Here is a 12,896-nt window from a genome sequence, read left to right on the forward strand (position 1 = left end):
CGGCAGTCCCGTTAGGGCTGCCCCCACCTACTTGTGGGAGTACCGGGAAGATCTCGCTTTTGCTCATGTTGAGTTTGTAGCCCGAGAAGGTGCCAAACTCTTTCAGGAGCGCAATGATTCCGTCCATGCTGCTCTGTGGGTCCGAAATGTAGAGCAGGTCATCTGCATAGAGTGAGACTCTGTGCTCTCTGCCACCCCTTCGGATCCCCCTCCAGCTTTTGCTCTGAGCGCGATTGCTAATGTCTTTTCCACAATTATTGACTCCTGATGGGGAGTCATTCTGAAGCTCTCAGTCCTCGCTACAATAAGGAACCTTTCCCAGTGGCTTCTGCAGCTCTATTGCTCTTTGTCTGAGTGGATACTAAATATAGGCCCCTCTCTGCTCCTCTTCTTCATTCACCACGGCAACTTTAATAAGTTGTCCAGTCACACTTCCTGACATAGTGAGTAAGGGCTTTATTGTGATGTTTCCCAAGGAAGACGAGCCTGCTTCCTGCAGGATCACTTGTGATGAAAGGGAATTTGTGTCTGTGGAACCCATTCCTCAGCAGAACTGATATAATAATTAACTGGGGGAAAACTGCTAAAATACTCTGAAAGGAGAGTTATTCACACAGCTGCTGATGCTGTAACTTGGTCGAGTCGCTGCCCTGGCTACTGTAGTTGTAATCTAAAAGCTTAAGCAGGAAATCTTAGACTGACAGCAACAAAATGACGCCATTCAGTCCGTCATGCTTATGCTAGCTCTGTGACAGTTTCATCTCATCAGTCCCACTCCCCTGGCTCTTTTCCCCCTAACCTTGCAAACATCTCCCCTTCAAGTATTTTTCCAATTCCCTTTTGAAAGTTCCTATTGAATCTCCCACTGCTTTCAGACAGCACATTCTACGTCACAACTCTGATGTGTAAAAAAAAATCATTCTCCTGTCTGGTTATTTTCCAATGACCTTAAATCTGTCGTCTCTAGTTAACCAGCCTCTTGCCATCCCCCATTATCTGTTGCCATTTCTCTGTGTTGCAGAGAGGAGAGATTCTGATGAATTGATGAAAAGCAGTTGGAAACCCAGCCAGACAGACAGAGAGATTGCAGAGGCTCAGGCTGACCCCATGGAGGTGGACACCACTAAAAGCGAGGTCAATGGGAGAGACGAAGACCTAAAATCTGAAGGTGACACTCAGTCCAATTAAAACTGATCTGATTTGACCTCAGATCAGACCAAGGTAAGTGTGGCTTTTGCATTCCTCGGTTAGGGTTTGCCCTGTGTTTTGTGTTTGGTTCGCTTTAGCTGTGCAGTGTAAGTATTGCAACAGAGAAGATGGAGACCGACAAAAGCACGCGGAGGTATACTTGTAAAACGCCGAGCGAGGACGACAGACTAGTCTTGACAGTAAGAGAGACAAAATATGCACCTGGGAGACACTAGGTACCTTACTTTACCTCTGCATATTATATATAATGTACTGAAACCTGGTCCTCGTTTCTGTTCCTTTGTGGATCTAGTGAATGGAAATAAATGGGTGTGTGTTTTAAAAGTAACTTTAAGAAAACTGTAAGTTTTTGGGGTATTGATTGGTGTGAACTGTTATCAGTTGAATAAGTTTAGAATTCATTAACTAGGTGGAGAATGGTTTTTTCCTGTTTCTGTGACTGCATCTAAGGCATATTTGAAAGATTTTTTTTTAGTTTTAACAAATCTCTGTTAATGTCACGGATGTTGTAGATTTTTTGTTTTTTTTTTAAAACTGCCTTGCACTCTAATGGAGTCTTTCTGTAACTCGAGCCAGTAGCTTGGATTGATGGAAGTGTAGGGTTTATGACTAACTGAACCTGAGAACCATATCTCACACTGCGCTGGTCTTGTGAGTCGCCCATGAAAGCAAATTAAAAATCAAGGAATCAGTGAATGAATTGCAGGTACTCGTGCCAGGTACACTCCTTTCTCTACACACCTCCGTGTTTCAATGCTTTTGCCTGTTTTTAAAAATAAATCTTTTATCTTTTTTTTTAAAGCTTGCTATTTCATATTGTATTTGCTGATCGTGTTTAACACAGGATTTAAATATTCGTTTCCTGTCACCATCATTTTTTTTGAAATTGTGGAATTGTTTCTGTGCAGATGTGTTACAGAATTTTCTTCAAACTACAATGGAAGGGAATTTTCAAGAATTAACTTTACTTTTCACATAAATTAAAAACAAACCCAAACGTGTAGCAGCCTCCTGTTTTCATGCAGTACATTACAGGCCCTAGCACAGAGGTACGACTTGCGACTTCTTTACCCCTCCATCCTCCTCTCTTGCCCTCCCATCCCATGTCCAGTCAGCTCTTGACTGATGCTGCCCTGCCATGGCTGGTGAACCTGTTTTCGTTAATTATTAAATACAAAAGAGATTTGAATGACAGTGACTTTGGTTACAACTGAGAAGAGGAATTGTCAATATTAATTCTTTGCTTGTGACCAGCTTCCTGATGGTGGGTCAGCTAAATCTGTGAGGCGTTTGACGCAGCAGAAAAGCAACACGTAAATGTGGACATTGTAATTAATCAGGAGTTTGTAGCACACAAACATAGCCAGAGGTCAGTACCCCGCTCTATGTGTTGTGTCTACTTATCAACAGCCCCGGTTACTATTGAGCAAGGCACCACTATGTCACTTTGATCTTGTGGAAGTGCTTTAACCTGTTTGATATCATTCTTCTTTGTTACCAACTCTACCACCCCTGTTACACCCTCCAGCTAACAAATATACCCAGTGTCCTGGCTTCATTGCCCTTCCTGGTAATTCTATTGCAGCTTTTGAACACCCTCCGAAATAAACGTTTCTTAGCACCTGCCTGTACCTGGCTACCCGTGCTCCCTCCTAAATCTGATACCTTCCTGGGTTATACTCTTCTCTCCGCAATACAAAAAGCTGATGATCCCCATCCCTATGAATTCCTTTCTCACTTTGGGCTGTTTTTTTTCTCTTTAACTATGCGGGACACAGATCTGGGGTTGATGTGAAAAATCATTAACGGTGGCAGGGCAGGCTCAGAAAGTGGTTAAGAAGGATCCTGAGCTTCATAAATAGGAGCATAGGTTACAAAAGAACAGGGGGTTAAGGCGAACAATACTAAACCATGGTTCAGCCTTAAGCGGAATGGTGTCCAATTCTGTGCAATTTATTGAAGGAAGGATTTGAAAGCTTCATATGGGGGTGCAGAATTGATTAGTGTGGTTCAGGGGTGAGGGCATGTGGCTAAAATGGAGGTGCCGGGTTTGTTCTTAAAGAAGAGGAGGTTGAGAAGAGTTGACTGAGGTATTCAAAACCATGAAGGATCCAGACAGATAGAAGGGAAACAATTGGGGAAAGGGCGCTCGCTAGATTGTAGCTGCTACAGCTGACATGGACTCAAAAACTGAATGGCCTTCTGTGCTGTAACCATTCTATGTACATCACCCCCAGGTAGCGCATGTTGTACGTGTGGCATCATTGCAGCACTGCTGCTTCGCAATGACTGCAGAGGACTCTCAACACTAAGATCAGCCTTCAGAGGAGACATGCAGGGAAGCGAAAGTTGTAGCACTAAAGCTCACTTATAACAGTCCACCTAATTCATCAATGAATCAGAAACTCTTATCTATTTTTGGGGATTCCTGCAGCACCCTGTTAAAAAGTCAGCAAGAGATAGCCGTGATAACACCAGTAAACTAAATCATAAATGTCTCCCCTCCCTCGCACTAGTGCATAGACCCACTCACTCTTGTATGCCATTTCCTCAAGCTAGTCTTTAACCACCTCGGAACACTAGACATGCAAGTAGTTGTTTGATCTCCTACCCTTCCTTTTGTATTAATATTAAAAGTCAATTTAGACCAATTCCCTCATCCACAACATGGCCTTGATTGTGAGTTAGATTCAGCTGGCCCCATTCTAACTGAGAATGCTCATTGCCTACAAAAACAGGAGTGACTGTTATTCATTGACGGAAGTGCGTTGGGATATCCTGAGGTTGTGTACAGTGCTGTATAAATGCAGGTGACCATAATTGCGATCTTACAGACGGTTCTAATTGTAATGGTAAATTTGATTATAAATAATTTGAAAATTTTAGATTTTTGTTCTATGGGATGGACCCAGTAACTGCTGCAGATTGCCCAATGCTGACAGTACTCTGAACATATATTTATCAAGTAATAGGGGCAGAGAAAAGTTTTACGATAATGAATTGCTGAATGTGGGTTTCTTTGGAGTTCAGCAGAAACAGTTCGGCTGACTGGGGATTGAAGCTTTCAAAGATGTCGATGGGGATGTAGGGAAATGAATTTCTCCATTAAAATGGGAGGAATCTGTGTTTAGGACAGGATAATCCATGGCAAGACATTGAGTCCGGGGGGGGGGGGGGGTGGAATCAATGATGTATTTGAATTCTTCCTCGATGGATCAAATGGCCATCGCTCAAATCCACATTTAATTCCCATCTGCCATCACGTATCCACAAAGATGGTGTGTAGACATTGGCAACGAGTAAAGCATTCTTTAACGTGAAAATTATACTGAGGCTGCTGAAGAAGCTGCAATTAAGCATTAACTAGTTGCTGAAGGCAACGGTGCATCAAGGAAAGCTTTCCAGTAAAGAATTAATATTGACCAACCGGAAGGTAAAATGTTTTTAGAAATGTAAAGTCACTGCCCTTGACCCTCTTTATGTTGTGTGATGAATCGGTTGACAACTCTGTATGCTGTCTGTCATTACAGATGGGAGATTACAGTAAATGACTAAAGGATACAGTAGAGGTGGGCTGTTTACACTCTGAGAAAGGGTTTCCTTTTCTAGGTTAGAGCTGTAGCCAGTCGTTAGCAGAAACCCCAGAAGACAAGTGCTCTCTGTAGGGCAGTAGGAAGTCTCCAAGAGGTACTTTCCTTTTGCCTTTTTCTTAAAAAAAACAGAAAATAAATGGTTGTGTATAATGGTGACCAAGTTTGTGCATTCATTTAAACTGATTGTAATTCAATGTTGTTGAATGTTTAATTTCTGTAGGCGTGGCCATTTTGAAGATGTCAAGGAATCCCAGTGAAGATTTGACTGTCCAACGTGAAGCATCTGTCCAGTTAAAACAAGGTGAAAGAAAACTGTAGTGGTGTAGGGAGAGAGAGAGAGAAATTGTAATTTTTAAGCAAAAAAAAAAACACATTCATTTCCGGACTTTCGTGTGTGATTAGCTGCCCCAGAGACCTTCCCATTTCTTGTGCTTGCAATCCTCTGTTTCACTAATAGTGAACCCGAGTCCTGTTTTTTCCACAAGTGTGTCAGACTAAAGCGCCCGAACCATGTGACCTACAAATGTGTACCCGAAGGTTTTCCTTGACGTTTAAATTTCGTAGCAAGCCGCTATCTGTAAATAACCAGGCCGCTAAGTTGTATAGAGCTGTTTTGATTAAGAGGCTGATTTTTACCATTGCTCCTGTGGCCACAATCTTTTTCTTTTGGTTTTTGTAGTGCTAGGCTGTCTGCCTCTTTCTTCGTTTCCCATCCAGCCTCGAGGACAAGTGTTGAGATTTTTCCTCGCCCTGCTGTTCCTGTATTTTGAATATGGTTGCTGTAATTTGCAAATTTTAGTGTTGAGTATGAATAAATTTTTTTTCAGTAAATCTTTCACTATGCGTTGTGTTTAATTTAGTTTTTGGGGTCAGCACTGCAGCATGTCTACTCTTTCCTGTAACAAACTTGCCAATCGCAACCTCGCTATTCTCCCCATATGCGTTCAACCCAGCTGCAGAGCTGTGCATTGGGTCAGAAGGTTGTGGGTTGAAGTCACATGCACTTGAACATCTGATTAAGGATGATGCTGCTAATGTACAGAGTTGCTTAATTGCAGATGAACCATCAAAACCAATTCTGGATGTACAAGTCCGAATGGAACTATTGTTGATATTCCCCCCCAGAGTACTGACCACGTTATCACTGAACCAGCTTAATCAGCCATTTATTTTGTTGTTTTGTGAGATCCTTGCTGTGTAATTCGGTCATCTGTATTAACAGTGACGACTTCATGGCTGTAAAGCACTTTGGGATATTGAGGTTGTCAAAAATGCCATATATACACACTTTCTTGTGCACTGAGGGGTTGTGATGGTTTCAGGTGTGAACTGGCCTGTTTCTCAATTGTTTCTTTTTACCAAGTAGCTGCTGATGGATCTGCTTGAGACAAGTTCATGGACACTTGCAGGTTTAGAAAAGTCATGTTTTATTGAAACAGGAAACAACAAACTCCTGCCTGGATCATTTTCCAGGGTAGTAGCTCATACTTCATATATTTACAAAAAAAATCAAACTCCTGCACTTCAATGCTTAACGTATAAATACATCAAGTACAAAAATAGAAAGAGTGCTGTTCAGTGATTTTACAAATAAAACTGCCCGCCTGCTTTTACCTCCTGAGTTGGAATAGATTCTCTTTGGTGTTAAACTCGGAACCAATAGGTCTGAGGTTCTGCAAGTTCAGTGAAGGCACGGTGCAAGAAATGTGGAAATGTACAGCTGCAGTACAGTGCCCAGGATTTCCACTCTGTATTGCTTTCCATCATGCCAGGCCAGCATCTTTAACCATGCTGTAGAAGATTCCCTTCTGTGCAATGAGGTTGCTAGGTGTATCAAATTCTGCTATCCTCCCTTTCTCCAGTACCAACACCCTGCCAGAAAAACAATGTCAGTGCAAAGATCATTAAACAGACTATTTATTCCAGAACTCACCGCCTTGCTAACTGGTTACACTGTCAAGTGGAACCAGGCTTTTCCCGACTCCAATACCCCAGTTCCTCGGCTAAAATTGTTCCTTACCTGGTATAATCCATGATTGTGTTTAGACGGTGTGCAATGGTGAGGACGGTGCAGTCATCAAACTGGGTCCTGATCGTCGACTGAATCAAGTCGTCTGTCTCCAGGTCAACAGCAGCAGTAGCTTCATCCAGAATCAGAATCCGAGTCTTTCTAAGGAGGGCTCTTGCAAGACACACAAGCTGCCTTTGCCCCACACTGGTGAGAGGCAAGGTAAAGGATTTCAATCCAATATTGCTCCAAACTGAAGTTAATGCAGAAAAAACTATTGTCTCATTTTGAAAGTCAAAGATTGCCACACTCGGTGCTGAAGGATGCTGTCTGCTCTGGGATATCATTGACTGGCTCCCCTAATCTTGCCCAGGTGGTCACCTTCTGAAAGGAGTTTGAGCCTAGCCTGGGCCTAAACCTGAACTCATCCACACTCGAGCACTTCCAGCTGGAGTCACCGGACAAAAGTGACTTTAGGGCGGCACAGTGGTTCGCATGGCTGTCTCACAACATCAGGGACCACCTTAGTGTCCAAAGGATTATGTGGGGTTACGGGGATAGGCTGAAGGTGTGGGCTTAAGTAAGGTGCTCTTTCCAAGGGCCAGTGCAGATTCGATGGGCCGAATGGCCTCCTGTATTATAAATTCTATGAAAGTTCAGAAGAAGGAACTTGCACCCTCCAGAGTGCCAGAGACTAATTCTGGCTCAAATGCTGTAACTGAAGATGGTGCATTTTATTCCTTGTCCCATCAAACAGCTACAGCACAGATTCTCTTTGACTAAAGAGTCATCCAGACTCAAAACGTTAGCTTCCTTCTCTCTCCACAGACGCTGTCAGACCTGCTGAGATTATCCAGCATTTTCTGTTTTGGATTCCAGCATCGGCAATAATTTGCTTTTATCAGTTTTTTGTTGTATTCAGTCACATGGTGTGGGTGTCACTGGTATGGTCAATATTTATTGCACTTGAGAAGGTGATGATGCGCCATCTTGAGTACAATTTACTGGGTAATTTCATAGGGCTGTGGGTTTGGGGGTCAGACATGGGCCAGACTCGGTAACCAGGGCCGATTCGCTTCCCTGAAGATGAGTGAACTAGATGGAATTGTAAGGCAATCGATGATAGTTTCATGCTCACCAATACTGAGTATTTATGGTTTTATTAATTAAATAAATGCTGCAGTTGCTGCAGGGCAGCACGGTAGCATTGTGGATAGCACAATTGCTTCACAGCTCCAGGGTCCCAGGTTCGATTCCGTCTTGGGTCACTGTCTGTGCGGAGTCTGCACATCCTCCCCGTGTGTGCGTGGGTTTCCTCCGGGTGCTCCGGTTTCCTCCCACAGTCCAAAGATGTGCAGGTTAGGTGGATTGCTCATGATAAATTGCCCTTAGTGTTGGGTGGGGGGTTATGGGGATAGGGTGGAGGTGTTGACCTTGGGTAGGGTGCTCTTTCCAAGAGCCGGTGCCTCTTCTGCACTGTAAATTCTATGATCTATTAGTCCGGGAGCATAATCACTGCTGTGTCCCTTTTTTCCTTTATTTGTCCATGGGATGTGGGTGTCGCTGGGCCAGCATTTACTGCCCATCCCCGAGGACAGTTAAGAGTCAACCACATTACTGTGGGTCTGGAGTCACATAATAATAATAATCGTTTATTGTCACAAGTAGGCTTCAATGAAGTTACTGTGAAAAGCCCCTAGTCGCCACATTCCGGCGCCTGTTCGGGGAGGCCGGCACGGGAATTGAACCCCCTCTGCTGGCCTTGTTCTGTATTACAAGCCAGCTGTTTAGCCCTCTGTGCTAAACCCACCCCTTAGGGCATGTAGGCCAGACCAGTTACGGGTGGCAGATTTCCTTCCTTAAAGGACATTAGTGAACCAGATGGGTTTTTACAACAATCAACAACAGTTTCATGGTCATCATTAGACTTTTAATTCCAGATTTTTACTGAATTCAAATTCTATCTTCTGCCCTGGTGGGATTGGAACCCAGGTCCCCAGAGCAGTATTCTGGGTCTCTGGATTACTAGTCATTCCTTCCTGAATACTATTCCTGAACCCAAACTTGGATTTTAAATGGCCCCAAGATTTAAGCGACAAACTAACAACTCCCCAAAGCCTGTACCATTCCCCTATACACTGGACAGGTTCCACCTGTATTCACTGCGGCTGAAACCCCAGGAGGACAAAAGGGGCAGCTCGGGTTTGGTGTTCCTGGACTGTAACTCTCTCCCTTGGGCAATCTCCATCTATGTGTGGAATGAATTTTCTGTGCACCGATATGAAGGTACCTTGTGGCACCAGTAAAGAAACCCCAAAAAAGCTACCATAGGTCAGGATGAAGCAGAGAAAATACCACCCCAGCCATTGATGTGGCAACATGCGAATGGGCGGGTTGCTGAGTGTGAATTTCAATGAGCAGACTGCAAGAAAGATCAGTGTTGACAATGTTTCCGGCTCCAGGAACTGACGGGAGTGAATTCCAGCTGTTAATTTCACCAGATCGGGCTTGTTTCTTGTCGGAGACCTCCCACGACACAGACTGTCAGTTCTTTGCTTTAGACGAGTGATAGTAAAGCTCTAACCATTTGGCTGGGTGTGTGTGTGACTGTCATAATTAAATGAGGATGGACGTCGCGTGCCTGCACAGGAACACAGTTTAGAAACCCCCAGACTAGTGTGAAATAATTCCTTCAGGTTAAACCAGCAGCGGGCTGAGTTTAACAAGCCACCTGTTTCAAACTGCCGGGTTATTCATTTGTATTAAAGCTGCAGGTAGCCTTGGGTGAGTTGATAAGTCCTTTGAGGGTCTCTCAGGCTGCAAACTGGTTAAGAATGTGAAGACTAACTGAACAATGGACCTGGGGGGGGGGGGGGGGGGTGAATCAGGTTTTGAAGGAGTGTGTCTTAACCATTGGTACCACCGCATTGCCCCAAATCTCTGCTAATAAAGTTCATCACAACGGCTGGATTTACCTGAGGTTCTCGCCTCCTTCCGAACATTCATGCTCCAGCCCGGCCGGCAGACTGTGAACAAACCGTTTCAGGTGGGATAGTTCCAGAGCATTCCAGATTTCTTCCTCGGAGTACTGATTGAAAGGGTCGAGATTCATTCTTAATGTGCCAGAGAATAGGACAGGGTCCTTGAATAGACAGATCAGAGGGATTAGTAATCAGGGCCACGAGATGCCACGATCATCGATTCTGGCTGTGTTCAGTCAGCTGTTCTGAGCCTCTATCCTCGTGTGCTGTATGAAAGTGAGTGCGTGACTACCTTCTGGCGGCCAGATTCTGTATTACACGCACCCGGAGACAAGGTCAGCGGGAAGCTGAAACTACTGCTCATCAATTCATATCCCAGCAACAGTCAACTCCAGTTCCACCCGTGGGGGGAAGGTGGTGGTGATTTAATATACATGTTCCAAATTCAGTGGACACTTTTTATGCTTTGGCTTCTATTAACCCTTTCGATGCTGGTCAAGACTGGGTGAAACTTACAGGTCAAACGTTAGCAAGACTGCGGAGCTATTGCCCATGGATTGTGTTGCTGAGTACAGTAATGAGCTGGGGTGGGGCAGTGCCAATGTGATTCTCCTACCCAGGTACTTGTTTATGTTTCCTTTGGTCTGCCTGACTCTCTCTAGCTGTGGGATTCCTACTCTGACCAGCCACCAGGAGGATGAGGGCAGCTGTGGCCTAGTGTAGGTAATATTTTGGTGAGTGGGCCCCCCCTCTCAGCACAGAATCCAAGCTGGAAACGCCCAGGGTGACACGGCACCAAATAGCACACGTCAAAGTAAATAAATATGATCTGATAGCCATTACAGAGACGTGTCTGCAGGAGGACTATGATTGGGTCCTGAATATTTTAATCCACGTATAAACTGGAAAAATCAGATTGCCAGGAATCGCATGAATGAGGAGTTCATCAAATGTTATCAAGAGAGAACTTGTATTGTGTAATGTGACGGATTAATTAATGACCACAGAGTAAAGGCACCCCAGGCAACAAAGTGACCACAATATGATTGCATGCTCCGTCCAGTTTGAAATTGAGAAGAGTGGGTCAAAGACTAGTATTTCACACTTAAATAAGGCCAAGTTTGTGGGCCTGAAAGCTGGGCTAGCTGAAGTAAACTGGGATACTGGGCTAGATGACCGATCAATAGAGGAGCAGTTAGACACTAAAGAAGATAGTTCAGAATATTCGGGATAAATGTATTCCTACTACAAAGAAAAATTCTAATGAAGCTCAGGAAAGCAACAGCTCAGTAAAGTAATAAACCCAAGGAAAAAGCTTGTAACTGCGCAAAGGTCGGATGATTGATCAGAATATAATAAACAGCAGATAATGACTAAGATTAAATCGGGGGAAAAAATTAAGAGTATGAGAGGAAGCTGGTGTGAAGAAAAATGTTATAGTTTTTTGAAATGTTGGGTGCTTATTGTGTTATTCTGTGAAGCAGGCTTGGTGTGTCAGAACATCATTTAATTTAATCGGGGATTTACAGGGTGGAGCACAGTAAACGGTTCCAGGAGCTAAAGGTAGACAATAAGCACATGGGTAGACATTTTTATTAGGTTTGTTGTGTTCAGTTAAATTTTAAAGGGAAGTTTAAAAGGATTTACAACTTGGAAAGGTTGTAAATAAATAAAGCAAGGTTATTAAATTTTATTGACCAGAAAGTGGTAGCAATAGGGAAAACATGAAAGGCTTTTATATTCTGGAAAAGATATTTTCAAAGAAAGAGAAGAGCAATGGAATCTAGATTAAGAAGGGGGGAAATACCAAGGAGAGGTGCTGAGAGCTTTGGGGGACTGGCTACGTAAGACTCTCTGGAATGGACTCTGGAATGGACTCTCTGGAATGGACTCTCTGGAATAGACTCTCTGGAATGGACTCTCTGCTGGAAGATAACTGAGGCAGCTGCAGCCAAGCTGGAAAGGTGTTCCTTTTTCAGAAAGCAGAGTTTTGTTTTAAAAGTTTCTTGAATTTCCACAGCAGAGTGGGAAGTGGTAAGAAGCCCGACAGCAAGAGTGGATTTGCCTTGTAATATTACTGGAATCTTTTAAAGATTAAATATCTCTAAGGGACTGTTGAGCACAGGGGTGTTTATTTGCAAGTCTAACAGTAGGAAATCTTTTTGGGGGGAATGCTTTGTAATATTAATATTAACTGTAAATGTAATCTCGCGCACTTCAGTTTTTTGTTACTGTTTTGATTTAATATTTAAAGGTAATCAGTGTAACACAGTGGGTAGCACTGCTGCCTCTCAGCGCCAGGGACCCGGGTTCAATTCTGGCCTTGGGTGACTCTGTGCGGAGTCTGCACGTCCTCCCCGTGTCTGTGTGGGTTTCCTCCCACAGTCCAGAGATGTGCAGGCTAGGTGGGGGGGTGGGCCTAGGTCGGGGGCTCTTTCAGAGGGTTGGTGCAGACTCGATGGACTGAATTGCCGCCTCCTGCACTGCAGGAATTCTATGGATCCCCAAAAGCGTTCCTGGAATTTATGGCTCTTGTCTCAACAAAGAACAAAGAAATGTACAGCACAGGAACAGGCCCTTCGGCCCTCCAAGCCCGTGCCGACCATGCTGCCCGACTAAACTACAATCTTCGACACTTCCTGGGTCCGTATCCCTCTATTCCCATCCTATTCATGTATTTGTCAAGATGCCCCTTAAATGTCACTATCATCCCTGCTTCCACCACCTCCTCCGGTAGCGAGTTCCAGGCACCCACTACCCTCTGCGTAAAAAACTTGCCTCGTACATCTACTCTAAACCTTGCCCCTCGCACCTTAAACCTATGCCCCCTAGTAATTGACCCCTCTACCCTGGGGAAAAGCCTCTGACTATCCACTCTGTCTATGCCCCTCATAATTTTGTAGACCTCTATCAGGTCTCCCCTCAACCTCCTTTGTTCCAGTGAGAACAAACCGAGTTTATTCAACCGCTCCTCATAGCTAATGCCCTCCATACCAGGCAACATTCTGGTAAATCTCTTCTGCACCCTCTCTAAAGCCTCCACATCCTTCTGGTAGTGTGGCGACCAGAATTGAACACTATACTCCAAGTGTGGCCTAACTAAGG

At 44.1% G+C, this 12,896-nt stretch overlaps 2 protein-coding genes across 7 annotated transcripts in view; one reads left to right on the forward strand and one right to left on the reverse strand.

Annotated features, from left to right (window-relative positions):
* LOC140395727 (luc7-like protein 3) overlaps positions 1-5,633 on the forward strand; it is a 28,336-nt gene extending 22,703 nt beyond the window's left edge. For 2 of the 3 annotated variants that reach the window (XM_072483870.1, XM_072483871.1), the window contains exons 10-11: positions 1,022-1,221; positions 5,023-5,633. In XM_072483870.1, the coding sequence (XP_072339971.1) occupies positions 1,022-1,188 (167 nt within the window). In that variant the 3' untranslated portion in view covers positions 1,189-1,221; positions 5,023-5,633. The remainder of the gene's footprint in view (positions 1-1,021; positions 1,222-5,022) is intronic. The other variant, XR_011936287.1, reaches the window with a different exon arrangement.
* Positions 5,634-6,212: 579 nt separating this feature from the next.
* The window catches only part of abcc3 (ATP-binding cassette, sub-family C (CFTR/MRP), member 3), a 146,932-nt gene continuing 140,248 nt past the window's right edge, over positions 6,213-12,896 (reverse strand). For 3 of the 4 annotated variants that reach the window (XM_072483866.1, XM_072483869.1, XM_072483868.1), the window contains 3 exons: positions 9,786-9,952; positions 6,823-7,017; positions 6,213-6,674 (listed from right to left, as the gene is read on the reverse strand). In XM_072483866.1, the coding sequence (XP_072339967.1) occupies positions 6,566-6,674; positions 6,823-7,017; positions 9,786-9,952 (471 nt within the window). In that variant the 3' untranslated portion in view covers positions 6,213-6,565. Of the gene's footprint in view, positions 6,675-6,822; positions 7,018-9,785; positions 9,953-12,896 lie in introns of those variants that run through there. The other variant, XR_011936286.1, reaches the window with a different exon arrangement.

This window comes from Scyliorhinus torazame, chromosome 18, assembly GCF_047496885.1.
Source record: "Scyliorhinus torazame isolate Kashiwa2021f chromosome 18, sScyTor2.1, whole genome shotgun sequence".
Taxonomy (NCBI): domain Eukaryota; kingdom Metazoa; phylum Chordata; class Chondrichthyes; order Carcharhiniformes; family Scyliorhinidae; genus Scyliorhinus; species Scyliorhinus torazame.